General features: G+C 38.7%; 1 protein-coding gene across 7 annotated transcripts in view; it reads right to left on the bottom strand.

Annotated features, from left to right (window-relative positions):
• Positions 1–506: 506 nt before the first annotated feature.
• The window catches only part of SNX13 (sorting nexin 13), a 63,955-nt gene continuing 37,314 nt past the window's right edge, over positions 507–27,147 (bottom strand). For 3 of the 7 annotated variants that reach the window (XM_083578553.1, XM_083578554.1, XM_083578557.1), the window contains exons 11-26: positions 26,514–26,602; positions 25,373–25,472; positions 24,686–24,879; positions 24,000–24,104; positions 22,570–22,702; positions 21,162–21,199; positions 19,613–19,682; positions 17,208–17,347; positions 15,900–16,007; positions 14,435–14,545; positions 11,031–11,192; positions 9,145–9,216; positions 6,841–6,986; positions 5,635–5,703; positions 4,521–4,633; positions 507–4,248 (exon numbers count right to left, since the gene is read on the bottom strand). In XM_083578553.1, coding sequence (XP_083434679.1) covers positions 4,001–4,248; positions 4,521–4,633; positions 5,635–5,703; positions 6,841–6,986; positions 9,145–9,216; positions 11,031–11,192; positions 14,435–14,545; positions 15,900–16,007; positions 17,208–17,347; positions 19,613–19,682; positions 21,162–21,199; positions 22,570–22,702; positions 24,000–24,104; positions 24,686–24,879; positions 25,373–25,472; positions 26,514–26,602 — 1,898 coding nt within the window. In that variant the 3' untranslated portion in view covers positions 507–4,000. Of the gene's footprint in view, positions 4,249–4,520; positions 4,634–5,634; positions 5,704–6,840; positions 6,987–9,144; positions 9,217–11,030; positions 11,193–14,434; positions 14,546–15,899; positions 16,008–17,207; positions 17,381–19,612; positions 19,683–21,161; positions 21,200–22,569; positions 22,703–23,999; positions 24,105–24,685; positions 24,880–25,372; positions 25,473–26,513; positions 26,603–27,147 lie in introns of all 7 variants that reach the window. The other 4 variants (XM_083578551.1, XM_083578552.1, XM_083578555.1 and 1 more) reach the window with 3 other exon arrangements.

Genomic DNA, 27,147 nt, shown 5'->3' with positions numbered 1-27,147 from the left:
CAATTTTACTAGATACCTGGGTAAGAAAAGAGCAACAATAAACATTTTTCAAGGGGACAAACAAGTGACGTTTCAGAAACTTGGTACTGTCGAGTTGGTAGGATTAATGTGAAACAGCTGGATTTTTTTACATATAAAGTAGAACAATAGTTCTTGCATGCAGGTCCAGCTGTTGTGAAAATAAAACCTAAGGGGGGAAACCCCTATCGGAAATTGTTGCACTAAAGATACACAATACTTTGAGGAAGGTCTGCTATTATGTATAGCTAATGTGGTTGCATTGCGGGTGCACTGAAGTTTGAAGTTCATTAAGTTTTCTTACGATACATTTCTTCTAAATCAATTGCTATTACACTTATACTTCATTCAGTCCAATAACTTTTTTCTTTAATCTCCTTTGTTTTGTTCTCCTAAACATGAGATCACCATTGCAAAGATCTCACCGCAGCAAATCTGCTATTTCACATGGGCTATAGTCAAATTAAGCAAATAAGACAAATTCAAAGTTTTCTTGTTAATACTTTTATTAGTGTACTTTTCTGAACTTCTCTATTGGACAAACATAATGCAAACTCCAAATAAAAACTTAAGAGTTCTTAGCCGTCAGAAAGAGAGACCATGGCATTCCAAATTTGTTTTCATTCTTCATTAAAGAAAAAGGGGGAGATATTGAAAGAACCATTAGGCACACAGTTGACACATACTGTACAATGATATGCACAAGTCATTTATTTAACAGCTATATTCAGATGTGCTCTTTAGATTTTGCTCCTTGCAATGTAAGAACCATGCTCATTCGAGCACAGAGAAGTAGGGATTTACAAGGAGTGACAAACCAGACTTTTAAAACAAGTCCTTAGATAAGCCAACACAGCAGCAATAACAGAATATACATTGTTGGTTAAGACAGTATACCTTTGATCTCAAAACCTTAAAAACTTTCTCTCTTTTTTTAAACAGTTATTCAAATACACATGCGTTACAGGAAAATATTGCACTAAATTAAAACTGAGGTTGTGGAATTCGTATTTTACTTTTAAAAATTATTACACATTCTGGTAGCATTTAAAATTAATTGTTTAGTCATAGCAAACACCAGAGGCAGAAGCTTGAGGGTGAACCATATGAAATATTCCACCTTACTGTTCATTCTCTCTCAATTAAGGCTAAAATTAAGTGCATTTTGCTGGACAATGGCACATTTATTTTCAGAGGCTGGTCACAGCATTCTCAGACCAGGTCACACCTGGCTAAGTATCTGCTGCATTTACACAATCAATTCCGGGGCGCTTTTAAATAACACAGGGGCTACAGTCGAGATAATGTGAATGGACAACAAGGGAACAATGCATAATAACTAATCAGGAAGAGATGTACAAATTGACTGCTCCTGTCTACAGGCACGCTCTGAAATTAAATATAGATGGAAAAAACCCTTTGTGCAATATTTGCATTCAAAGAAACAACACACCTTTGTTTCATTCACACATTTTCTGGATATGTAATCAATTTTAAAATTCAACAATTGAACATAATTCTGAAATCTAATGTAGATGGCCCAGGGGTAAGAGATACCACATACTATATTGATTGCTATTCATTTCCACTTTGAAGTATTGAAAATTAGACTCAAGTCATATATTGAGGGTGTATTACGACCTGTATTGAGGCCTGCCTTTTCTCCTATTCTCCAGTGTTTCGCATGAATTATAGCATTCTACTGTTTTAGAAGTCAAACGGGGCAGGAATAAAGGTCATTAAGAGCTGGCATAGGCCTACGTTTTCATTGAGTAGTATACCTGTGTAGATCATTCAACTTCAAATTGCAGGTGATGCCTGTACACTGAAAACGAACTTTACAGGGAAAGATCAATAAGCTTATTTCGTCCCAACATGACGGGTTTCTGTTGTACCTGCAGAGCTCTTTTTAAAAATTAATCGTGCAATCCCCCCCTGCAATTTAAAGTAATAGCATCCAGACAGTTCTACTACCTCAGTTAGAATTAGGCCACAGACTGAGGAACAAATCTTAAGATATATATTTTTTTAAGTGTGTGTATATATGAGAGAGATTCATGTCAATTGCCACCTATATTTAAAAGCATTGAGGAGGCTACAGAAAGAATACTTCATACATGTTATCTTAAGCTGTTCTGATTCTGGTAAAAGGGAATCACACGTATAGTATGGATCTGTAGAGATGGGGGAGAACAATTGCACTTGAAGACATGCATACTGTAATGAAGATGTAAAAATCTTTTTTTTTTTACAGCTTTGCCATTACTGAGTAGGCTTCATAGAAAGAATGGAATCCAAATAATGATAGTGGGTAAGGGAAGGGCTGTAGACTTCCTTGTTCATGCCTTAAAAACACATGTATTTCTTGGATACCCTCCCAATGAATATTTCTTTTTCTCTTTTGAGGTTAAAGCCATTTTCTCTTGATTTTTTTTCCTACATGGGAGGACCTGTTTTGCAAGATCTTTAGGCACTGCATTTACGCCCAAACCCAAAACACATTGTTTTTAAGTCAGCCCCATTGAGTAAAATCAAATGTGTTTAGTATCAGAGCATTAAATGACTACTACTTGGGATATTTTCTTGGGATCTTAAACAAACTATATAGTAAAATATTAAAGGGATTATACCTAATGCTTTGAAATTCCTTGATCATGGGAGGTGTTCATCAAGGAGATTCGAGAAAAGGAGATTCCAAGATAAATTAAGGCTCAGCAAAAGTAGTAAATTATTACTTCATTCTCAATTAGACATTATGTCTGGAAGTAAAGAGGATAGACAGGGGGCTTTTTGTGTAGAAGAAGTTTATTTATTAAAATTTTACATTATGCAAAAAATAAAAAAGATTGTTATTTAAAAAAATATTGTTGTTGTGTCTCTTATTTTCATATATACACTGTGGTGCATTCAGGAATTTGCAATTGTTTGCATATGACTGTTCAATGAAGTCCAGAAGACTTATGTCAGTAAGGAACCAAGTCATTTCAGCAATTTTCCTCTTGAGGTGAACACACTTAAATAAAGCTAAGGGTGACAATTAATGGCAAAAAGTAGAACCATTCTGATAATTTCTTAATGTTGAGAACGTTGTATTTTAATTTGCTTCTGTTTCCTAGCCCCCCAAACTCCTAATAAATAAATAAATGTGATAAACCCCTTTTTTAAACATCTGTCCTTCCCTTCACTAAGTGCTATTATGAGCCTTTCTTCTTTAAAAATTATATGCAGAATACAAGAACTGTTATTGAAGAGCAAAACAAGACCACTAAGCAGGCTAATTCAAACCAAGATGTTTTTCTTTATGTGTACCCATCCTGACTAAGTAATAAAACCAACGAATATAATTTACTTAGTTATTTATTATTATTATCATTCTGGAAAGTGAAGCTAACGCGGCTTTCGCACATATTACTTCAACCTTTAGTTAGCAAATGTAGTTTGGGAAAATCATAAAATTTCTCAGAACCCTCTGTTCAAAAGACTTCTTTCATGCTAGCTCAACCACTTCAGAGCCACTCAGCGAGACCTACAAGGCCTCAACAGTCATAATGCAAATCAAATTGCACCTGATTTTCACATTGCACAATCTCCCAGTTCCGAGCAAAGCAGCCAAGTCCTCCATTGCTATCACCACAGTTGTGCTTTACTTATAACTCAACTGACACAGTCTAGCACTTTTCATTGCTGGCAATCATAGATTCCGTCAAGAGTGGAAGGAACAGACATTCTTACAGAGCGGGCTAATATTCTTCTCAATGTTGCATGAAGATGCACCAAATCATTTAGACACATGAACCCAGTTCATGGTAGTGGTTGCATAAGAGAAGGAGGATGAGAGGAACGATTATCTCTTATGGATGCATTAATAATCTAATATGTGACACTAAAAGACCGGTGCAGAAATAACAGCATGAGAGTTTTAAGCCCCAGAGAACCTGCCCAAGTCCTGGGCAAATGGACACCAACATAAAAATCTGGAGTGTCACCTTTTCTGTAAAGAAGGCGCTTGTGTAGATTGCAGTCTCTGCTTATATCGCTGCATCTGCTTTGAGGGTGAATGCAGTTTTTTGAAGAGTTCAGGGAATTCGTTTGCTGGAAATAAAGTTTCCAAGAAGCCCTCCAGAAAGACGTATACCATCCTCTTATTCAGCTGAGTATGCTGAAACATTTCAAAGACTCTGAGAATGCCTTTCCTTGTTGTCTCAGCACCAAGGATATGCTTCAATTCATCTAGACAAATCACAAAATGATGTGACAGTTCAGTAACAATTCAATCTTCATGTTTATTTGCTGTAAAAGTACAAATTATTAAAATGTTCAAGAAAATAACTATCATTCCCTAAAAAGCCCTCGTACTAAATGCAAGGTTGCAAACTTCCTTAGAGAAATAGTTTCTCAACATTGTTCACATGCAGGCAAACAAGACTCTGCTTTTTTAAAACCTATGTGACACATCTAAGGACATTTTCCACTTCGGCTCAAGGAGAAATAATTTCACACACCTGGCATCATCCCCAGTAATTTTGTTTTTCCAGCAATTCTCGTTCGCATTCTAATGGCATTGTCTCTGCGGGGAACAGTCTCAGCTAAAATGCCATTGGGCCAAAAGGCATCTCTGCAAGCAGACAAGTTTACAGGTTAAAATAAAAACCAGGTTATAGTTCTCCTCTGAAAACTCAAAACACATCTTGCACATGCAAATCTTAGGTACTATATTAAGACCTCAATAGTGAAGTGGCTTCTCTAGATTAGCTGGTGTATTTCTTCAGATCCTGGTTATACAATAGGGATGATAAACTTGGATCATTGACCACACTGGCTGTGGCTAATGAGAACTGGAGTCCAACAACATTTAGAGAGCCACACTTCCCTGCCTGTGCACGACTGATCACAGCCAGTGATAGTTAGCCTAGACAAATGACTGAAGCCCGCCAATACTCACCAGCCCCAGCCAGCAAATCCAATCCACAGGGATGATAGGAACTATGGTCCAACAACATCTAGAAGGCAATAGCTTAGCCACTGTTGCTGTAGACTTTTCAGGTGCTTACTAGCCTGACCAGAGCAGAATTAATTAGGAGGAATAGCACTATGCTGGAGGCCCAGTGCCAACTAGGCTGGATGTGACATGCAAAGACAGCTAAAGCTATCTCAACAAATCAAGATATTAAAAGCCACTAGTGCAAAGGAGAGTAATGTAGAAAACTCCTAATGCTGTCAGTTTAAACTTTCTATGGGAAATAGAAGTTAAACTAACTGCTACAAAACAAAGCTGGAAAACATACAGGATATAGGTATAATGTTGCCTTGATTCCCCCTGTACGCAGGAAGGCTGATAGTAAGATTGCACATTAATTAGGCAGATTTTTTTTTTTTTTGGTTGGGTCAAAGAATGTACATCTATTTTTCAAGTAACTTTACATATTTGCAAAGGAGGCTTTCTACACAGACCGACTATCTAGAAAAGGTTAATTATCTCTTTAAACCTAGCAGAGAAAGTGGTTCTTGTGAAAAGTAAGAATAGTTGTCAGCTAACATTGTATAGATGTGAACAACAGTAAATATAGGCAGGAAACATAAATAGCTTTGGGTACAGCATGTGTTTAAAGGACATACCTGAAACGTTTAACTGCATCTGCTACTTGTTCAGGAGATGTCATCCAATCAACGTGATCTACTATTTTTCTGAAATTAAGATGGGCATATTGCTTTAATATATTGTATTCTTTTAAATTGAATGCAAGAAATAAAAGGGACAAATCTCATGTCCAACATTCATTGATACAGCAGCACCTGAAAGGGTTGGTAAGACCTGTATCTCTGCAACACATTTGTGGGGCTGTAAGGAAAGGAGAGCACACAATTTTTCTAAACAAATTTGCTGCTGTTTTAAATGCTTCTATACCTTCATAGGTGCCTACAGCAAGCTGAGCTTTAAGGGGCAGACTCCAGAACCTTCATTTCCCCCCTACATATTTCAGAAAAGTAATTATATTTAACATATTACTATCCAAAGAAAAGCTGGATAGTTGCAAAGGATACAGTACCAATTGCAACCTCACAGGAATAGTCCTAAGAGACTGCTAAGGCTGTTTTACATGACACGGTAGGCCAAACTTAGTAAGATTTGTTTTTGGCTACAGCTCATGGTTGGTGAGGAGAGAGCTTAGCCATGACTTCTGTTCTGGATGACACACTAAGCCAATCTATGGCTTAATCTACCACAGGACAGCAATAAAAAGGTCAATGCAGAAGCACAACGACTGCAAGTTCCTCTCTGATAGCCTGCACTAAGACATAGTTTCACTTACAGTGTCATGCAACCAAGGCTGCGACTAACTCAATGCCAAATATTAAGCTTCACAGCTGAGCAGGAAATTGATCCAAGGTGTTCACCACATAAATGCAGCATTCAATCCATTACCCTACCCTATCTAAGATACATGAGGGTAGGGTGGGAAAGGAATTGTAATTTTACTAGGTAAATATTGGTAATCTCCCACAAAGGGACACTGGACCCAGGTGATATGCTCAAAAGCTGACCATGACTACCTGGGTCCAGTACGCCATCATGCAGAAGCACCCTTCAGATGAGTCTAATGGATCTGTTTTATAAGATAGCTGGATAAGAAAACAAGACAGGCAGCAAACACTGTCTGAAGGAGAAGGAGGAGGAGTGAGAGAACCATATATTGCGCCCCAACAAAAATTAAATCACATCACATTTTGCCTCCAAAATGAGTGCTTAAAAGACAAAAGTTTTTCACATGTAATTTACAGAATAAATAGGTTTTTTATAATTATAAAGAAGGAAGGCAGTACTTATTTATTGTATATCCATGCATTGCTCTGATAAGCTGCTGAAGCAAGTTTTTGATATTTCGTCGTAGCCATTGATTTCTCTCCTTTAGATCAAAGATTTCATCCATGAGTAGCAGCATTATTTTAAGAGGAACATTGTCCTCCACCTATAAAATGGGGTGAGAAGGTTATTACTTTTTGGCAAGTGAATGAATCTTCCTCATTTCAGTAATGCATATCAGAACTCTGAAGAGCTTGCTTTGTTCAAAAGTATGAAACTATTGGAACATTTCAGCTCAAGCAAATACACAAGCTTGGATCTAACGCAGTCCTTCTTCAAATGAAAGGAGTCCTGCTCACGAAAATGGTTTGATCCAGCAGATGCTTCCACAAACACAAAGGGACAATTTTCATGGAGTCTCCCTGCACCATCTCCTGCACTGTTATTGAGGGTTCACAAATCCAATGCAGCAGATTTTGGGAGAACAAGAGATCTCAGGATCCCATTGTAACCAATTCATGTTATAATTACATTAAACACGAAAGCAATCTGGTATTTACATACTACAGATTCTACCCCCATAGATACCCTAGCATTGAACTTTTTGTGACATATTTTTCAAGTTTAATATCAATACTTGGAACAGGACCCAGAGAGAGACTGGATGCCATCATAGAAGACAAAGTAATGAAATAATGTGTTTATATCTGTCAGTCCTCATCAATAATTTGTCAACAAAGTATGCAAATTTAGCTCATAGGGCATCATTTCAGATTCCTGTTTTTGAAAGTTATAGCCTAGAAACATTAAATCATATTTAGCAACACTTTCTTCTATGAAGGACAAACAGAAGAGATCAAAATCGAAAGGAAAAAAATGCTCTATGAACTACTGGCCCCTTGGAATTTTTGACTTTTTTTCAATGAACAGCATGTTACAAACTGAATTTGCATTATCAGTTTCAGAAATCTTTTGCCGCTCAGTATGGGAGGTTGTTGTTTGAAGAGAAACAAGTCTGAAGCACTCCCGAGTGTGTGGAATCAGCTGAATTGCCCTTGGGATGCTGTACAGTGTCTTGGTAGCTCTTAATTTCAAACAAAACTTTGTGGATCACTGATATACCCACTGTGTATCTGAATATTACAAGCTGACTAACACATTCTTCTGTGACATGAAAACACTGAAAGATGCAAATCCAACCATATTTAGAATTTTGGAAAAAAATATTTTGCTTGTACATGCATATGTAGAATCTTCACACTCCATTACTAGCACGATGCACCATAAATCGAAATCAGTAACAGCAACAAAAGAGAACTGAATATAAGCTCTTTCTGTGATGATCAGAACAATGAAAACATAAAACATGTAATGCTCCTAAAGAAGGGGGAGATTTGCTAAAATCATAGCAGCAGACAGCATTCAGATATACAGAGTGGAATGCTTTGATGTGGCAAGAAAAAGATGTGAAGTGTAGAACAGGTGCAGATTTATGACCATGACAAATCTGCATATAATCAGTGGTAATCTTATGGTCCTTCTGTCCTCATTAAAGATAAAAGATTTTTTTGAACTGATCTTCACATATTTAATCAGTGTTTCAACCAAATCAGAAATTCCCTAGTTTATGAGAACATCAGGAACCTAACCTTTTAATCTTCACCTTCATATTCTTACATACACTCACTTTGGAGCACTTAATAAGAAAGTCAACTACATCTATGACGAAAGAAGTTGTTTAATGTTTTGAGGTCATGGAACTATAACAAACTCTTATGAAAATGCAGTAAAGGAAGCTATCCATAATTTTTTTTTATAGAACTGACACAGAATTTGTTGATCATTTGAATATTGTAGGAGTAGGGGGAAAACATACATATATACATACATACATACATACATATGTAACACATTTTATAATAAAGTTTTATTGGGATCCAAAAAACTATTCAAGTAGCTTTGCATGCCTGATGGGATTCAGGGTCACGTTCCTTTAACAGGAATCCCCCACGTGACACGGCAATCAGGCTTCAAAACTGAGATTCCCTATACATTTTAAATAAGGCGTGAAGGTTGCTGTCAAAGGGTGGTGGGAATCCCATGAAGCATGCTACCTTTCAACTTGCCTATAGCTGTTCTTGGGACCTCAACTAGAGGACTTTACATATTTAGGCACCACTGATTCACAGTAATACCATGGGTAAACTCTAGTGTGCACACATGCACATGTGTGTGTGTATCAATCATGCACATATAGACACACATGTATACATTTCATTTATAAGCAAAAGTGAGGTTAGTTTAAAAGCAACTATCAAACTCACATTGTCTTCAACTTGTGCTGCAACACGGCAGTGCTTAGGATCAACGTATGTCTTCTGCATTAAAGGAGGATCCTAAATCCCAAAGAGAAATTATTGAAAGCGAGAAATAGTGATGAAAAAAAATATCCTTTATAAAGCCATAGAATTCTGAAACTCAATTCAAAACCAATACTTTTATGAACTTTAGTTCATAAAACACTTTTAACTGCTTGATATAAAATCTGCTAAGGCACAGCACTGCAGAAGTGCTTTAATAAAAATCCAAAACAAGTATTGGAACAAATTAAGCAGCATTTTGAGTATCTAATAGTCACATGACAAAAAGCCTAACTAGCCTGCATTCTCACACTTTTTCTTTGGGATTTGTTCGTATCAATTTATAAAATATAATGGAAAATAAGACTTGCTTTTGCTTAAATCTCATATAACATAAATAATTTATGCTTCTAAAATGCCTTATTCCAAAGGCATAAACTACTGCTTAATCTGCATTTTCAAATTTTACTTTAGTCCAAAGTAAAGCAAAGCAAAGGTTCCAATATTGTTTATTACTATGCAGGTGCATTTTGTTAAAGGTTAGTAAGGCCCTACATTGCTGACCTTAGAACAGGGGTGGGGAAACCTGTGGCCTGTCGGAAATTGGCCAAGCTATCTGAAACTGATGGGAATTTGAACCCAGCAGCTTCTGGAATACCACAGGCTTCCCTGCCCCAGCTCTACAGCAATATTTATGCAATACAACAAAAAGGAGAAAGGGGGAAAGGGAGATAAAATACTCATCTTGCATGGTTTTATTTTAACTTTACACACTTGAAATATTCCGTTTTGGGAAAGATGCATTAATGTGTGACACAGCAGAAGTGTTGGGTTAGCAATGACAAGGCTAAATGGAATAAATATATTTTATTCAAGGGTGGGGAAGGGGACTGATGGAAAGCAAGGTCTGTGGGGGGGAAATGGGAGGAAAAATTGCTTCAGATATTTGTCTCCCCTCTCCAGCATCTCTGGTGTACGAACGGAGCTCTTGATGCACACATGATGCTTGATGCAAGCCAGAACATTCCCTAGCATGGAAACAGAGGACGGCCTCTGCTTAGGCAGAGCATCGTGTGAGCACTGAAGCACTGAAAAGCTCTGGGCTGCAGCCAATAAGTGGGAATGTGGGGAGGAAAACTTATGTTAAAATAAGCCTAGGTGTTCTGGTAACTTAGTAAGGGTTGCAAAGTTGGCAGTATTTGAGGAAAGTGCTGGAGCACAGACAGTGTTCTGAAATTAAGAACGGGAGTGTGCATTTTCAGTAGTGGCCCACCCTAAATTAACTAACATCAACATCAGGGAGCTTTACATGTCTTTGAAACAAAACTACCCTATCCAGTGATGTAACTGCATATTCAGCAGTGTATTGGTAAGGCAAAAATGATTAAAGGAAATGAGAGGGTGCACCATTTATGAAGATGGCCCACGGTTGCCAAACACTCTGTTTAAGAGAATATTTGGCAACTTAACAATCAAGCTTCTCAACTGATGGTAGCAGCTGTATTAATCTACATATCTGAACCCACAGACGTTTCACTCACTCTGCCCTATTTTACAGTGCTGGCTTGCAAGTATCACTAAGCCATGGTTTAGCATTACGTGTATAAGGTGAAATGACCCCGAGCAAGATTTGGGCTTCCACAGGGTCCATGTGTCCAGAAGGACTTTGGCAGGATTATGTTCTTATGTACTCCTTCCTAGGTTATTTTTTTTCATTCTTCCAAATAAAAAGAAAGGCAACACTATTAAGCATAACTGTTACCTCACACTTTGCCTAGTCTGATCATGTTTAAATGAGGCGGCTCAAAATGGAACCAAGTCTAATGTGCGTTACTTCAATGCATTCTTACCTTGAAAAATGATTGCTTTATGTCTTGTCCCAATCTTTCTGACATTTTGCCCATGTTGTCTGACATTTTAGTCATCCCCTCTGCGAAGCTGTCAGGGAAGGACTTGACAGCATTTGAAACATTTCTCATAGAGTTACGCAGTGGGTTTACAAATGTGTCCATCTGAAGAGGAAAACATTTACCACGATTGCATAAATCTATGAGGATATGACTCGTCATCCAATAATGTGTGTTGAAAACATCACACTGTTTTGGAGAGCAGTAATACAAAGCCATTACTACGAAAAAAATATTACTGTGTTAATTTCAGGCATCAGTAAGGCTAATTTTGTAAAATACATGCCCTGACTTTGAAAACAATCAAAACTGAGAGAAATGTCATCCACAGACAGCAAGTTTCTTGGGCAAGGGATTTGTTTTTGTAACATTACTATGCAAAGTACCATGTTTACTGGTGCTGAATAATATTAATGGAATGGAAGCTAGAGAGCTCCTGCTCAAACAGAAGACATCTCCACCCACATAGGGGGAGGCCTCAGATTTTCCCCTCCAATTGTATCTCCCCAACCCAAAGTTCATACTGTTCCAAAAAGTCCAAACACCCTTAAGAGCAGCTTTTTGGGAAGCTGCAACAAAAAGAAAATGAGAAAATAAAAGGGAGAGGAGAGAGAGAAAGAGCGAGAGAGCGCACACTAAATTCAAGTGTTCATCCATTGAAGTGTACACACCAGCTACTGGGGATAATAGACCCTTGCCCTTGAAGCAGAAAAATGTTATCCTGTGTGCATTTATTTGTTATTTTGAAAGAGTAAGATTGTGTGGCGTTAGTAAAAATCTATTAAGAATTTAAATGATGGCTACACATTCCAATTAACAAAGCACTGCTGCTGAAGATGGCATCCGTATGTGGTCTTCCTCCACCTCTGTAATGCATCAAAGAACTAAAAAGAACTAATCTAAGTTTTAATACTACACGTCAGCCAGCCCCATCAGCCTATAATATTGGGGGGGGGCAGGGGGGCAATAATTCTGTACATCAAAACATAGATTATTTTCTACTATACGTAATACAGGTAAATAATGTGAAATGGGCACATTGTTTCTGATAGATCTTAAGGTGTGATTCTATATTACTAGTTTACTTATAATGTAATCTATACAGTTGTTCTAAGCATTATTATCCACACTCCTAGAGTATGTTCCCTGCCAAGCTAGAGTCCCTGTTTTGGTCCAAGAATCTAAAAAAAGAAAAGAAAAAAAAAGTTTTGTTTTTTTTTAAATGAGAACTATGTTATTTGCTGATTTCTGTTGCTTGCATATATCTAAAATCCATTACAACTCAAAATATATATAGTAATGTGCCTCACCCAAGACTTGTAATACAGTGGGCATGTTTCCGAAGTGGTCATGAGCTGTTTGTAAATCAACTGTTTGGGAGGAGGCAAGGACAAATGCCTGTGTCCAAGAGTTTTTCCAAGTGAGCAAATATAATTGATGGGACACCTAAGAACCTAGAAAAATGTAGCATCAAGCCTATTCACACCTCTAAAGCCAGCCAATTACAGCCTGGTGTGAAATTAGACTTCCCTTTCCAGATGGATGCTCAAGTATTCTCTAGAGCGTTTGGCTGATTGGCCAGGTATGGCTTTTCTTGCAATGAAACTCCACTGACAGCCTCAATTGTTGCGGCTGCCTCTAAAGACTGCTTGGAAACTACAACTGGGGAAAAATATAGCTGCTAGATGGTCAATTGGTTCTAACATGAGAGAACAGAGAACAGTTAAAGAACAGTGTCAAAAGGCAAATGAATTGATATTGATTTATATATAATTTTGTCTTTATCTAACATTTTTATATGTAACAGTGTGTTTTTCTTTAGGTTGTTTGTTGTTGCTTCATTTTTTTGCACACCACTTAGAGATATTTTTATATATTAAACTGTATAGAAATTAAATAACCAATCTATCTATATTGGCTACTTATTTGTTTCTAGGCACAATTTTAAGTGCTGTTTCTGACCGTCAAAGCCCTAAGTAGTCTGGGACTGAAAAGCATGACATCTACCCCAACACCTTTTTCTGAGGATTTAGTCTGAGTGTTTCTGCTTCTTGAGGTGTTGGCAGTGGCTAGAGAGAGGGGCTTTTTATTACCCCTAATCTGTGAAATGTCCTACGTTTGCTTGCCTGCCAGAAAATGGGTAGGAATGGTTTTTTTCCCTTAGTTTTTATTAGAGTTTGATGCTTGCTGTTGCTACCCAACAAAATTTGCCTGGTGTTTTTTTATTCCCTTAACATTTTGTTGTGGTTTTGTCAATATGTTGTTGTGTCCCTGTTGTATGTTAGCTATCTTAAGAATCCTTGTGGGATAAATGTATAAAATACATTACTTTCACTCCCTTACCATGTCCATATGGCCCTTGTGTAATATCTATAATGGAATTGCAATGCAGGATCATGCAAAATACAGAAACTTCTTTCAGATATAATTATGCATTTGGATTTAAAGCCCACCATCTTTTTAAGGCAGAAGCACTGCGATTCCTGAAGAGACAACATGGTCCTCAGTCTAGCCCTCAAGGGTTTCTGGGCAAAGGCTCTTTCTTTTTGGCCAAACAAGAAAACCACATATTTTTAAGTGGCATGCAAATGAGCTGATAGGAACTGTACAAACCATGGCACAATATGGCCATGGCACAGTCTCCAGGAAGTTACAGAAGCTTGAATCACTTTAGACACATGTATTTTAGTTCAACCTCTACTTAAATTTATTTTTTTTAGAATAGCACAGAAAGCTGTGCCTAATTTATAGAAAGGAATTGTGAGGGCAAAAGGGCTAAGTAAGCACGTAAAATCTGCAAGTTGATCTACTTCAAGCACAATTACTAAATGATCAACTTTGACAAAGTGCTGCATTTTAAAATTTGGTGCTTAGCTCCTTTTGCTCTTTGATGTGAAACAGCCTCAAAAACCAGTTTTAGAGGGAGACATGCATTCTCTCTTTTGAGCAGGTGGTTGGAGTCATGAAGCATGTGGTGCCTGGAATGGGCAGAGGATTTTAGGGTAAATAAAAGGGAAGGGATATTTACATCTTTCAACACTAGGTGCATCTCAGGCTTGATAGCAAACTTATAAACAATACAGAAACTTTTTGCATTACAACCATTCTCTTATGCAAGTTTGGCTTCTTTGCTGATAAATAAATGCTTCTGTTTCAAAAAACAACAACAACCCCTTATTTGCATACTGCATTTATACCACGTGTCCATTCATATATAAATCACGTAATACAAGCTAAACAACAAAGGGCATACAATATGAACAACAGATTATGTTGATTGATTGTGCACAATGTTGTAGGACGACAGCCATCACTGAGCCCTGCTAGACAACAGATAATATTCTTACCTTCCGAGCAATCTCTCCCTTTCCTTTACTGTATGCCTTGTTTTCCAAGAAGTCATACACACAGTGTATTAAAGCTGGATAACATTTCATCACTTCAGGAGTTAACAAAAGCTAAGAAGTAAAGGAGGCAGGTAATTTTGGAAGGTGAGCATTTTGGTTCTGAATGATAAAACACGTTACAGCACAGCAGAAATAAGATGTTTTAAATGCTTTTGCATAGCTCCTGCTTCCTAAAAGAACTAGTAGTCCTTCTCCTAAGCAGAATTGGCTAGTTCAGTCCTTCCCCCATTCAAAAAAACCCAAACCCTCTCACGTTAGAAAGTACCTGTCAAATCTTATCAGTTTTGTCTGACATTTTGTGGGCTTTGTGCCCTCAGAACAACCTAGTATGTCTGTACATTTATTCCAATTCCGTCTAAAAATATAAAGGTTACAGGCGTACCATTACTCTCTCATTTTAAAGGCATCTTCCATAAAAGCAACTGAAACTGTGCCTAAAAGTAGAATTGGCCCTGACCTCTATGGTGTCATGGGGTCACTTGACTGGGCTGCAACTCCACTTTGATCACGAGGCAGGACCAAAGACTCTTTGGGGAAGTGGGTGGCTCCCAAACAGTTTTATGGGCTCCCAAACAGTTTTATGGACTCGCCAAGCTCAAACACTCATTGGAGTTTCAGGTAGTAAGGAAATAAAAGATGCCCACTTTCCCCTTAAACAACAGGGCATAGAACATGTAAGAAAATGAAGAGGCACATTGCAGTCCATATTAGGGAGTGGCCCTAATGACCCCATGACATCACAGAGACCTACACTTCAGGTCAGTACCAATTGTACTATCTTCTACTAGTATCTTTTTGTCTTTCTTTGAAGGATAGTGAATGGAAAGGAAATAAGATAAAAGGTCTCACAAAGTTATGAAGGAATTGTAGAAAGAGGAAAAAATAGCTTGAGGAAATGTAAGAAAAACAGGAGCTTAAGGCAATGTGATGGCTTTTATCAAGCAGCAGCAAAAAAACTGAATGGGAGCCGCCCACTTTCCCAGAATCTTTGCTCTTGCCTTGTGATCATGGTGGAGTCAGAGCCCAATGCAGTGACACCATGATGCTAGTAGAAGATTGTGACATGTTTCATACCATCAAAAAGAACTACTATGCCTGAAAACACTTTCAATTGTAACATATCAAGTTATCGATCAGCCCGGACACTGAGGTCCAGCTCCGAGGGCCTTATGGCGGTTCCTTCACTGTGAGAAGTGAAGTTACAGGGAACCAGGCAGAGGGACTTCTTGGTAGTGGCGCCCACCCTGTGGAACGCCCTCCTGTCAAATGCCAAGGAAATAAACAACTACCTGACTTTTAGAAAATATCTGAAGGCAGCCCTGAACTTTGCTGCAAATTTTCAAGAGATCAAATTAGGAAAAAAATTATTAATGCACACATAATGAAAAATTTGAATATAACATACCTGCAAATATGCATTTAAATCATTCTTCCTTTTTTCTAAGAAGTCTCTGTCCATGTTGTTAAATGTTTTTTTACCAGGAAGCTTTAACATACTTCCTAGATTTTCAAACTAGAAAAGAACCCATAAATTTTTATTTTAAATATATACCTAACATCCACATCCAAACTGAATTACTATGTATTCATTTCATAAATACATTCCGGGTCCATTTCTGATACAACACTTCCAATCTATTTACTTTGTTTAAGAAATCAGGAAGAAGCTCCCTCACTCACCCCCAGAACTAACTGTGATGGGAAACATCTGGAATGTTACATCTGCACCAATGCCAAGAATGTTTAGCGTCAACTGGACAAGTGAACAACTTGTTTTAGACTGTACCACTTCGGGCTAACAATGTGGGTTCATGCAACTGAATGCTCAACCATGCAGAATAAAGGACCATTAGTCTTATCCATTTATCTGTGTACACAAGATACCCTTTACATACAGGAAATGAAAATGTCAAGGATAGATTTAGCTTAGGTTTCTGCCCGACACATTCTTTTTCCATATGTGTGTGAGCATACAAGATACTTCTCTGCACAGTAATGTGATCCTAAATATCAATTCTGTAGTAGTATGAGAACCTAGGAAGCTGCCTGATACCAAGTCAAACCATTGGTCCATTTGGATCAAGGGTAGCCAATATGATGCCCTCCAAATGTTTGTACTACATCATCTTTGACTACTGGCCATGCTGACTGAGGCTGATAGGAGTTGTAATTCAAAACCTTTGGAGGGCAGCATGACTCTTAACTGGCAACAGCTCTAAAGCAGGCATGGCCAAACTTGGCCCTCCAGCTGTTTTGGGACTACAAGTCCCATAATCCCTAGCTAACAGGACCAGTGGTCACGGATGATGGGAATTGTAGTCCCAAAACAGCTGGAGGGCCAAGTCTGGCCATGCCTGCTCTAAAGGATTTCAGTTGGGGGTCTTTCCCACCCATACCTGGAATTACTAGGGACAGAATCTGAGACCAAAACATAAATTACCACTGAACTAAAAGCTCATTTAAATTAGCAATGCAGCTGAAGTTTGGAACAGGATTGTTTGGGATATTAACTTACTTTATTCTGAGGTCACTACAAGCCAAACCATAACTTCTCCTAAGTTTGGACTTAGCTTATAGTTAGTTGATCCCAGCTCCAGTAGATTATCAGGAGCATAGACCAGCTAAGCTCACTGAACCTCTTTCATCACTAATTTAAATTAATTGAGGAAGCCACCTGCTCTTTCCAGAAACACGTTTTAACTGCAAATATTACCTGCTCAGTAATCCTCATGTGGAAGTCGTGGAAGTCACTGTAGCGACGATATGTTTTCCATACTTCGTCACCATTTGGGGTTCGACGACGAACACTGATAGCGTATAGCGCATATGTCTTGCCGTGGTCATTGCAAACTCCTGCCACAGTATATGGGTCATAATCAGCATAAACTAGCAATTTAAAACAAAAAACGAAGGAAGAAGAAAGGAACACAAAAGAGGAAGGCGGAAGGGCAGAAGAGACATGAAATGAAGAGATGTTGGAGATGACAAGGAAGTGGAGACAAAATGGGCATGCAAACTGAGGAAGAAAACAAACTGCCTTGCTCTGTGTATGAAATCATAGCATCCTATAATCAAGCGATACTTCAGCAAAATGTTCTTGTCTAGATCAGGGCAGTCCAACCAGAAACCGGGAGACTGCATGCAGCCTTCAAAGCCTTTTGGGGCAGCCCTTGACAACATTTGACACCCCTTTCAACCCTTGTGCTGCCTTCCCAAAGTTGGGTGAGCTAGGTGCTGAGCTATGGGAAGGAGGCGTGGTGGCTCTGACAGGGTCCTAGAGTCCTCCATTCTCCTCCCCAAAGTCTAATTAGCACCTTCCCAGCTTTGAGAAGGAGGTGGGAGGGCTCTATTTGTACAATCAAATGCTGTATACCAGAGTAACAGTATATGATGCAGCTGCATACAAGTTATTTCATTCATTTCTGGCAGTGAAGTCACATAAGATTTACTGAATGGACACAGGCATACTAGTCTCAGGTCATTTGTTTCTTCTGACTCCTATGATGTACCTGGGCAGGTACCTGAAAAGGGGTACCAACAACAGGAGGTTGATCCCACTACTCCATTGTTGGTTTAGGTTGTATCTGTAGCTACTTAGGAACTGGATATGTCAAACTAACTGAAGCTGTATGTGGTAAATATATGAGATTTGAAAGCTAGAGAGCAACAACTGTCATATATAGAATATAAACTTTTTTGGGGCGAGGGGAACACACACCAAATGAAGAATTCCTGACTCCTAGGATCACAGAAGTTGGTTGTCTCTGTAAAGCTGTCATATTCAGTGGTTATTACCAATAACAGAATATGAAGTGTAGTGATAGATGCTATCTTATTTTTAAAAGACATCTGAAAGCAGCCCTGTTTAGGGAAGTTTTTAATATTTAATGCTGTATTGTTTTTAACACTCGATTGGGAGCTGCCCAGAGTGGCTGGGGAAACTCAGCACGATGGGCGGGGTATAAATAATAATAATTATTATTATTTAGCAACTATAGGCATCTTTCCACTTGTGTACAACCAGCACGAGTACTCCCGCTGACACACCCACTGTTTTCAGTGCCAAAAAGGGGGCAGAACAGGAGAACCCCCACTCTCAGCAGCCAGGAAGGGAACCCCCACGTAAGTGGTGATTCCCCTGTAACATCTTTAACTTACAGGCATGTTTCAGTTTCAATTTTAGGTATATTTTCATTTCCAGCTCTTTTTATATTGGAATCCAACTTACTGCTAAGGCAATCGTTCCATCAATAATTTCTGCTTGTGAAATTTGTCCTTCCATGCACCCCTAAATCTGTTTGAGAGGTTCCTCCAAACTTCTGGAGCAGATCTGGGGATGGGGGGGGCAGGAGTCCTACTGTGTAAGTGGACATCCTTGTTACTGGAATACCACAAATAGATTCAACACTTTAAAGAGAGTTTCAAATCACAACTGAAAAATTGGCTGCTAGTATTCATGCCTGGAATGAAAAGAGCTGTTCCCCCATCAAGATAGATCTGAAGACCTCTTTATTGTTTAAGAAAAATATCTGAGTGTGCTATAATAATACAGATGTTTACTTAATGTAAATAGAAGGTGAATGTTAGATGTGAACAAATGAAATTATGGTGCAATACATGCAATTTAATGGTGACATTATTGTACATTAAATGAAAATGAAACAAACAGTCTTATATTGAATAGTCTAAGACATTCATGGAATTTCAACACAACTAAATGACATTTTAATAATACAGGGGAAAAATCCAAAATTAGAATGGCTTAGGAGCCAAGGAACTCCACATAATTCCATAATTTTTGAAACTAAGGAAAGTTTCAAAAGGTTTGAATGAGTGGCGTGGCAGATGCTCAAGAAAAAATAAGCTTTTAAAATCCATGGGGATACATCAAGCCCCTTCATGAGCCTTAAGCACTTCTTTGTTCTTGGGGTTTGTGAATACCAATAACCACACCAAGCAAGCAGAGATCATGAGGACAAAAAGGTTATGGCAGAAAGTAATTAGGTTTAAAAGAGGTACATGACGGCAGAGTTAATCAAGGTTTATGAAGAAAAGGAACACAACAGCCATGATAGTACGACCAAATATTGAAAGAGAAAGCATCACTACTGAACTCACCGGTATCTGAAATATATGCATGTAATTGTATTGACTCATCGGCAGGCACATTTGAAAGATCATCCAATGACTAGAAGAAGAATAGCCAGAGTCACAATTTTAGCAAGAATGACAAACTGCTTTGACAGACCAGGAGCCAATATTGTGCAGCATTTTATTCCTGAAAGCCTACAGTGGATGCCTCTACAACTTTGCAAGTAAAGATCAAAAATGGAAGTCAAACTCCATGATTGTCCTTGGCACCCAGTAGTCAGATGTATATTTTCCCTGGATGTGGAGGTTCCACTTAGGTATCACAGCTACAAGCAGCCAATAGACCTATCCTTGAACAATTCCTTCTTAAGGTTGGTATCTAAATTGTATCTACACAATACTGAGAACGAGGTCTTCATTTGGAATGCTATCACTTGAGATTGTAGAGGGAAAACCATATTTCTGGATGCTTTCTAAGTAAAAACAGAATGTCCTCCAGGCAGTAAACTAGCTTGCCTGAAAGAAAGGTTACCATATCCCTCTCCTTGATATGTTAATAAACTAGCTTCAAAATAAATCACTAGAAATAAAAATTTAAAAACCCCACCAATTAAGTCCCACCAGCATCAATTAAATTTGCTTCTCATTAATTAAATAAGTAAAGCTTTAATTACATAATTTCCCAATTAAACAATTACAGGTGTCCCCCACTTACATGGGGATTACATTCCAGGTCCCCGTGGGCATAGGTGAAATCACATAAAGTGGGGAGCACCCCACTTTCATAGGGAGGGTGAATGGGGATGAGAGTGAGAGGATGAGGGAGAGGGAGGGGGAGAGAGGCAGATTCACCCGAGGCCACTGCCCAGCATGTCCCGAGCCTGCAAGCTTGCCTGCCTGCCTCTGTGTGAGCCAGTATGTGTGATAGCAGCAGACAGACATGGAGGCTGAGGACTGAGAAGGGCGCCAAGCAGAACTGGTGCCAGGATGGGGGCACAGATGGGCAGCAGAGGTAGAGAGAAGGTGCCTCCTGCTCTGCTTCTAGTCGATCAATGACAGCAGTCCTGAGCAAGAGAAGGCCTGTTTATTTACTTATTTATTTTGCAGTGGCCTGCGTAAACGCAGTCATGTATGTGTGGGATGTGGGAGTGTGTCGTAGTTTGAAATGACAATAGAAAATTCTACCAAAAATATGTTGCTACTTTTTCCTGCAACTATCCTTATCTTTGGCAGAAGCCCAACGTAAATTTGGGTGGGTGAAATTTGGGTGAAACGTAAATTTGGGTGGGTGAAATTTTCAAGTTGTAAGAAAGCTTCAACTAATTTCCGTTAAGAGTCAGGAGCAGGGTCAGAAAAGGAGATGCCATAGGATGCAGTTGTCACAGCAATGATCTTTCTCTTATTGATATCCTCACTACTTTTTGTTACTGAATGACTGAAAGCACCTGTATGTTTCCCCCTGTCAGATAAAGAGCTGTTGACGCTGATGCTGGAAGATAGCATAAGGAAAGAGTCCTGTTCCCCCTACCCAACCCTGCCACTGCTGCCAACATTACAGTTGAAAAAACACACTTACCAAATTAATGCTGCCAGTAGGAGACCCATTGAATGATTCTGTCAAAATAGGAGACAGAACTGTATGTCAAAACGTAAAAGTTTAAGCAAGTTAACATGTAAAGTGTTAAATATCAGAATTTCTTCCTGAGTAGAAAGTGTAAACTAAGATCTAATTACAAAACATTACTGATATCCACATAGTTTAACTTAATGATGAATTTTAGGCTAATCTGAAAGTTGCATGCATCACAGTATTCCTAATTAGATTAGAACAAATACGGTAAACTCTATTAGCAGGCATACAAGTGTGGCCCTAATTTTAAAACTTAAAGGTATTACTAATCTATACCACTAGGTGGCAGCAAAGCACACTTGTTATTTGTCTACTACTATCATATAATATTGCCCTATTTCAAATATTAATAAAATCAGGAATGGTTATGGTAAAAAGTTTAATGACTTCCATGCAGGAGAAGTCTCGGGCTGCAGGTACACAACCCATCAGAGGAAGGCATATAAGCTGGAGGAGGGAAGAGGCCCTGTTCTGCTGTTCTAGACCTATAGACAGCTGCCTAGAGGCTATAAGCATGTGATCATCAGAGCACTGTGGAACTTGCTGCAAATGCTTCTCTTGCCAATAGAGTTAACTATCAGATGTGTGTCTTCCTTATCTGGGATGGGCCACGACAATACAGCAGAACTTAGTATGACAAAGCGTGGGGGAGGGGGGAGAAATTGTAGAATCACACTTGAGTTTTCTTTTATTGAGCAAGCTACAGACTTTTTGCTAGACTTGAAAACTTTGCAAGAAAGTTTGATTTTCAGTTTACTAAGGGGCTGCTTGTGACATGTCATAAATACCAGGATGAAAGAGATTGGACATAGATCATAATTATATTTTGTGATGTTTATATATTTATCTTCCATACCATAAAGTGTACAGTTTATCCAAAGGAAACTGTTCTCTATTCATGCACGATGCAAGCTCAATTCAGAATGACTGCATGTTTTTAAAGTCCTATGGGTATGGCGCACAATGAACCCAACAGTGAAACTTCCTTCTGCTAAGACATATTAGTACCTGTCATCTTAAACACATGCACATGAACATGCACACAATGTGGTTTCCCTTTCGGAAACTGGAATTGAGTAATCAGCTTGGGATTTAATGTACTTTGCTCTCATTTTACTGGACTTATATACACCTTGGTTCTTAAATTGGTACTGGGCATACAGGATGAGATAGGGCAAACATTTAAACAGATTAAAAAACATCACACAGTAAATCTGATGCTGCAATGATATCACACATAAGCATAAAACATAACTATTAAAGTCTGGAATAATCTTTATTTTTATTTTATTTATTAAATCTGTATATAGTCCTTCATCCAAAGATCACAGGGTGGTTCACAACATAAACTTACCCCCTTCACCATCATCTGATCCTCTGAAGCTAGGGTCCTTTAGCATATCTAGCTCCGCAAGCATTCGGACGTAGAGGACATGCAGTCTGAATGAAGGATAGAAGCGTTCGTCCCGGAGCATCATATCATACACCTTATGGAATGGAAAGTTCAGTATTACTCGCAATTATGGAATCAATCAGTTTAGACTTTCAAAGGTCTCCTAAATTGTGGCAGAGCACCCAACCTTAACAGGTTGAACAACATTGCTTTCCCAATTATAAATCTGAGTATCTCAATTCAGAACACAGCTCTTCTTTAGGTGCATGAGTCATGGCAAGCCTTCGGCTCACAAACTTCCCACCTCCGCTTCCCTTTCTCCTTCATAAACACTGTAAAGCTTTTGTTTCCAATTTGTAGTGAATCCATTTCCCCTTTCGTCCACCAGGGGCCGGCAAGGTTTACCTCGCCTGGGCCGGTTCACTCCAGCAGAGGGCCAGATTGCACGTGTGCCCGTGATTTCCAGCATCTGCGTCTGTGCAGATGTGATTTTCGGCATCTGCACATGTGTAGACGCAATTTCTGGCACCGCAGAAGCGAGTTCCTGCGCTGCGCTGCACCGGTTTAGCGCAGCACACAGGGACACGCCAAGTGGGCAGCTCAGTTCGGGGGTGGCTCGGGGGCTGGTTAAATCACCACGGTGAGCCATTTGTGGCCCATGGGCCTTAGGTTGCTTACCCCTGGTCCAAACCACAGTTAATTAACTAATGAAGGTCTAAAGCAGTTAACTAATGAAGGTCTAAGGAAGAGCTTTCCAAACTTTTCATGTTGGTGACATACTTTTTAGACATGCATCATTTTGCGACACAGTAATTAAGTTTTACTAGCAAACCAGAGGTTAAACCAACCCCTTTCCAGCCCCGGGAGGAGCGTGGAGAGTGCTTGTGCAACACACCAACACACTAACGTGTCATGACACAGTTTGGAAAGCTCTGGTCTAAAAACTGGGTCAATAATTAAACCAACCAACCAATTTCTCTGCCATGCTGTTAATAAAGCAGCGTTATCCACGCAAAATTGCCCCCAGAACAATTTTGCTGAGCTGCTGATGAATTTGTTGCTGTGCATTTTGGAACTGAGAAGCTGGGCACACCCCAATTAAAGCTTAGTCCAGTTATGATCAAATTCAGAGCAAACTCAACATGGCACCCTAGTTAACTCTGAAAAAAAGGAAGCGAGGGAGAATTCATATGTGGGAGCACTCCATTTTTTAGAAGTTTGGTACTTTTACATCTGCCACAAGCCACAGAAAGCAAGCTATGAGTTGCATGTAATGGAAATGCTGCAATATTTATGGGATAACTTTGAATTTTCATTGAAAATCAACAAAATCAGTTATTAGCAACCAACTTCCACCACTACATATGAAAAGGAGAATTAGCATACTATACCTTTCTCTGAATCTCGTCAAATATTTCGGGAGTTGGATCCTCATTATTCAGTTTCTCTGCCAGTTTTGCGACCAAGGTATCATCAATATTGACTCTTGGTGATGCCTGCCATAGAGAACTCAATAAATTTGTGCACCACGACCTTATTTTAATTTGTAAAAAATAAAACTCAAATTATTATTGCAGAGGGGAAAAATAAAGCTAGAGATAGACACCTAACAAGTAAAGACTGCAACAGTTATTTTCATCAAACTAAGATCACTAGTCAAGGGAGAAACATGCTGAGTTATAAGTAGATTCTAGAAATGCTAGTCAGGACCTACCATTTTGTATCTGAAGAAAATATATTTCTTAAAATGTATCTAAAATGCATGTGTGTTAAGTCTTGTCTCTTCAAGAGAAATTTAAAAAGGTACCAAACAACTAAGGACTTTGTCACATTTGGTCTGAATTCCCAAACTCAAATTGACTTGCTCAAAGCCAAACATAAATAATAAAAATGAAGGACATTATTCTGAGTAAAAAGTAAAGACGGGTCCTCTGTAATTCAATTTTATTAAGTTCATCAGAGCCTCTGCATCTTCAAATATTGGACTGAGGTTCAGCAGCTTGATCTTAAGGTTCCTATGCAACCTTTAGAATACAGCTATCATATAGCTTAATTTTCCTTTAAAACCCATTCTTACCTTCTCTGACAAATATTGATCATAAATTCCAACTGCAGCTGACTTTAATAGGCCTTTGGTTTCTGTAGTCTGGTGCCTTCCATCTTTCTGAAGACTCAATAGCACTTCCAGCTGCTGCTGTGCTGTAACCCTGTATCCTTCTACGGTCATCCAGAAAAAGAGATGTGCTTGGCCGCCCATCTGCTGCATGTAATCTACAAATAATAATTCAGTCACATCTATTAGGAAACAAATATCCTACCCAAATAATTTGCCCTGAAGAACTACAGTAGATAATAAAATTAAATTAGCAAAGTGATGCTGATTTTGGATCAGAATATTTATAATCAAAATTATATGCTCAGCATACTTACTAACAAATTGCTCTGAACTTTGGTGTTTACATGCTGCTCCCTAAGTCCTATCTACTGCTCCCTTGCTGCTCTGGAAGGAATCATGCTACTTTAAAAATGACAGAGTTGACAATACATTGCAGCTCTTTAGCCTTGGAATTAAGTGAGTCATTCACATTAAAAAAAAAAAAAAAGGTTCTGCTCATTTGTGTTAGATAGTATGGACAGAAAGGTTTGGTACTGAAGTGGATGTGGCCAAAAATTAATTTCTCCTCTCTTTATAATTCATTTGTGCCTACTGCAGGCTATGATGGCATTTCATAGTTTTAAAAACACACAACTACTGTTCTCTTACCCATAAAAAATTGTAGTGCAACATTGTTAATAAGAATGGTGTCCAGAGGGACTGTGCAAAGTTTTCCGAAGTTTGCAGCCAGTTTCACAGTATCTATTTCCTGGATAAAGACCACATCATGTTAATAGGTTCCTAGATTAAAATCAATATACAATCACAATGTAAAACCATTTTAGTAGCATCATGCATGTTTTCTTCCCAAGATAAAACTCTCTCTTTTGCCATTCCAGCAATGTGGAAAGTCTGCTGCCCACAAGGTCCTTCAGCTAATCGGGGTGGGGAACCTGCAGCGCTCCACATTCTGTTGCAATCCAACTTCCATTATCCCTGGTCACTGGCCATACTGCCTGGGGCTGATGGTAGCTGGAGTCAAACAACATTTTGAGGGCCATAGGTTTCCCTTCACCCAAACTAAGTACAACTGGGAAACAATGCAGGGACGGTGCAACATTCTACTATACACTTCAACATTCTATGCTTGTTAAAGGCATTAGGAATAGATTCACTGGGCTGAGGAAGTCATTCAAACATGATGATGCCTATGAAACCGCCAGAAGCAGTTCAGCAGTTCTTCCAATACCAAGCTGGTATATAATGGGCTTTGATACTAACTAGGCTTCGTGGAGGGGGGGGCTGGAAGGGACTATAGAGGGCACCAGCAACCATCACCTCTGCTCTCTTCCTCTGACAAGAGCATTACATGAATGGAACTCCCACCATGTCAGTGTGGGGCAGAGGCAGGGGACCAGGAGAATGACCCAGGAGAGGGGACCAGTGATGTTATAGATCAGGGACACCCAACGTCCAAGAGACTATGATTTACTTGCACAATTAAAATCTGTCAGTGATCTACCCCTTTTTTGGGGGGGGGTTCAGGTCAAAAATATGAAAAGAAGTGCTCATCAAGAGATCACTAATGAGCCAGCCTCGCTAAGAAAACTCCGTCTTCTGTTCTAGCGACCTAGAGGATGGGGCAAGGGGGCGGGGCCAGAGGGAGGAGCCAAAGATCGGCTGTGACCTACCAAAACCTACTAGGGATCAACCAGTCGATCCCAATCGACCTGTTGGACATCCCTGTTATAGATTATACGTATATACTTGGGTTGATTTTAACACATTCTAGCAGAGAAAACACACTTACTTTTCCTGACTGCAGCCTCAGTATTCTTGAATCACATACTTTCTTCACAAACAATAAGCTATTTATCTGATTTTTTATAGTGTTGATATCTGAAAACAAACACACTAAGAAGTAAGACTCAAAAAGATGGAAAGTATTTGGAGTATTACAATATAAGTATTGCTTAAAGCTGTCTGTACAGAAAAAAGATGACCAAGAGACACTGAAGCAGTGACTTCACAAATGGAGAAATATATTGATTATTATTTTTAAAGCCAAGGAAATTGTCATTGGTTTCACTAACTTAAATAAATACTAAAAATGCAAAGTGAGGGATATAACATCAAGCCACTCTTGCCTTTGGATTCTGTTTGCCAGCTTTTAGAAATATTTTTAGAAAGTGATATCATAAACATTTTAAAACAAATGGCACAAAAATTAAATGAACATTAAAAACTCTTCGTTTGGTTTTTAAAAAACTATAGTTTTTAAAAACTATAGTTTAGGATACAAATGCAGTTCTGTAACTTTATATGCACTTAGCCCCACAATCAAGGTTGCATGTATTATCTGATGCTGTGACAACCATGATTGCACAATATTTTCTACTGAGGTACAGAATTACTCCATCCTGGTTTTATTTTTACATATAGCG

Source organism: Podarcis filfolensis (genome assembly GCF_964270895.1).
Source record: "Podarcis filfolensis genome assembly, chromosome: 12".
Lineage (NCBI taxonomy): Eukaryota > Metazoa > Chordata > Lepidosauria > Squamata > Lacertidae > Podarcis > Podarcis filfolensis.
Note: the sequence above shows the minus strand (reverse complement) of the source record. Positions and strands in the feature narration are given on the sequence as shown.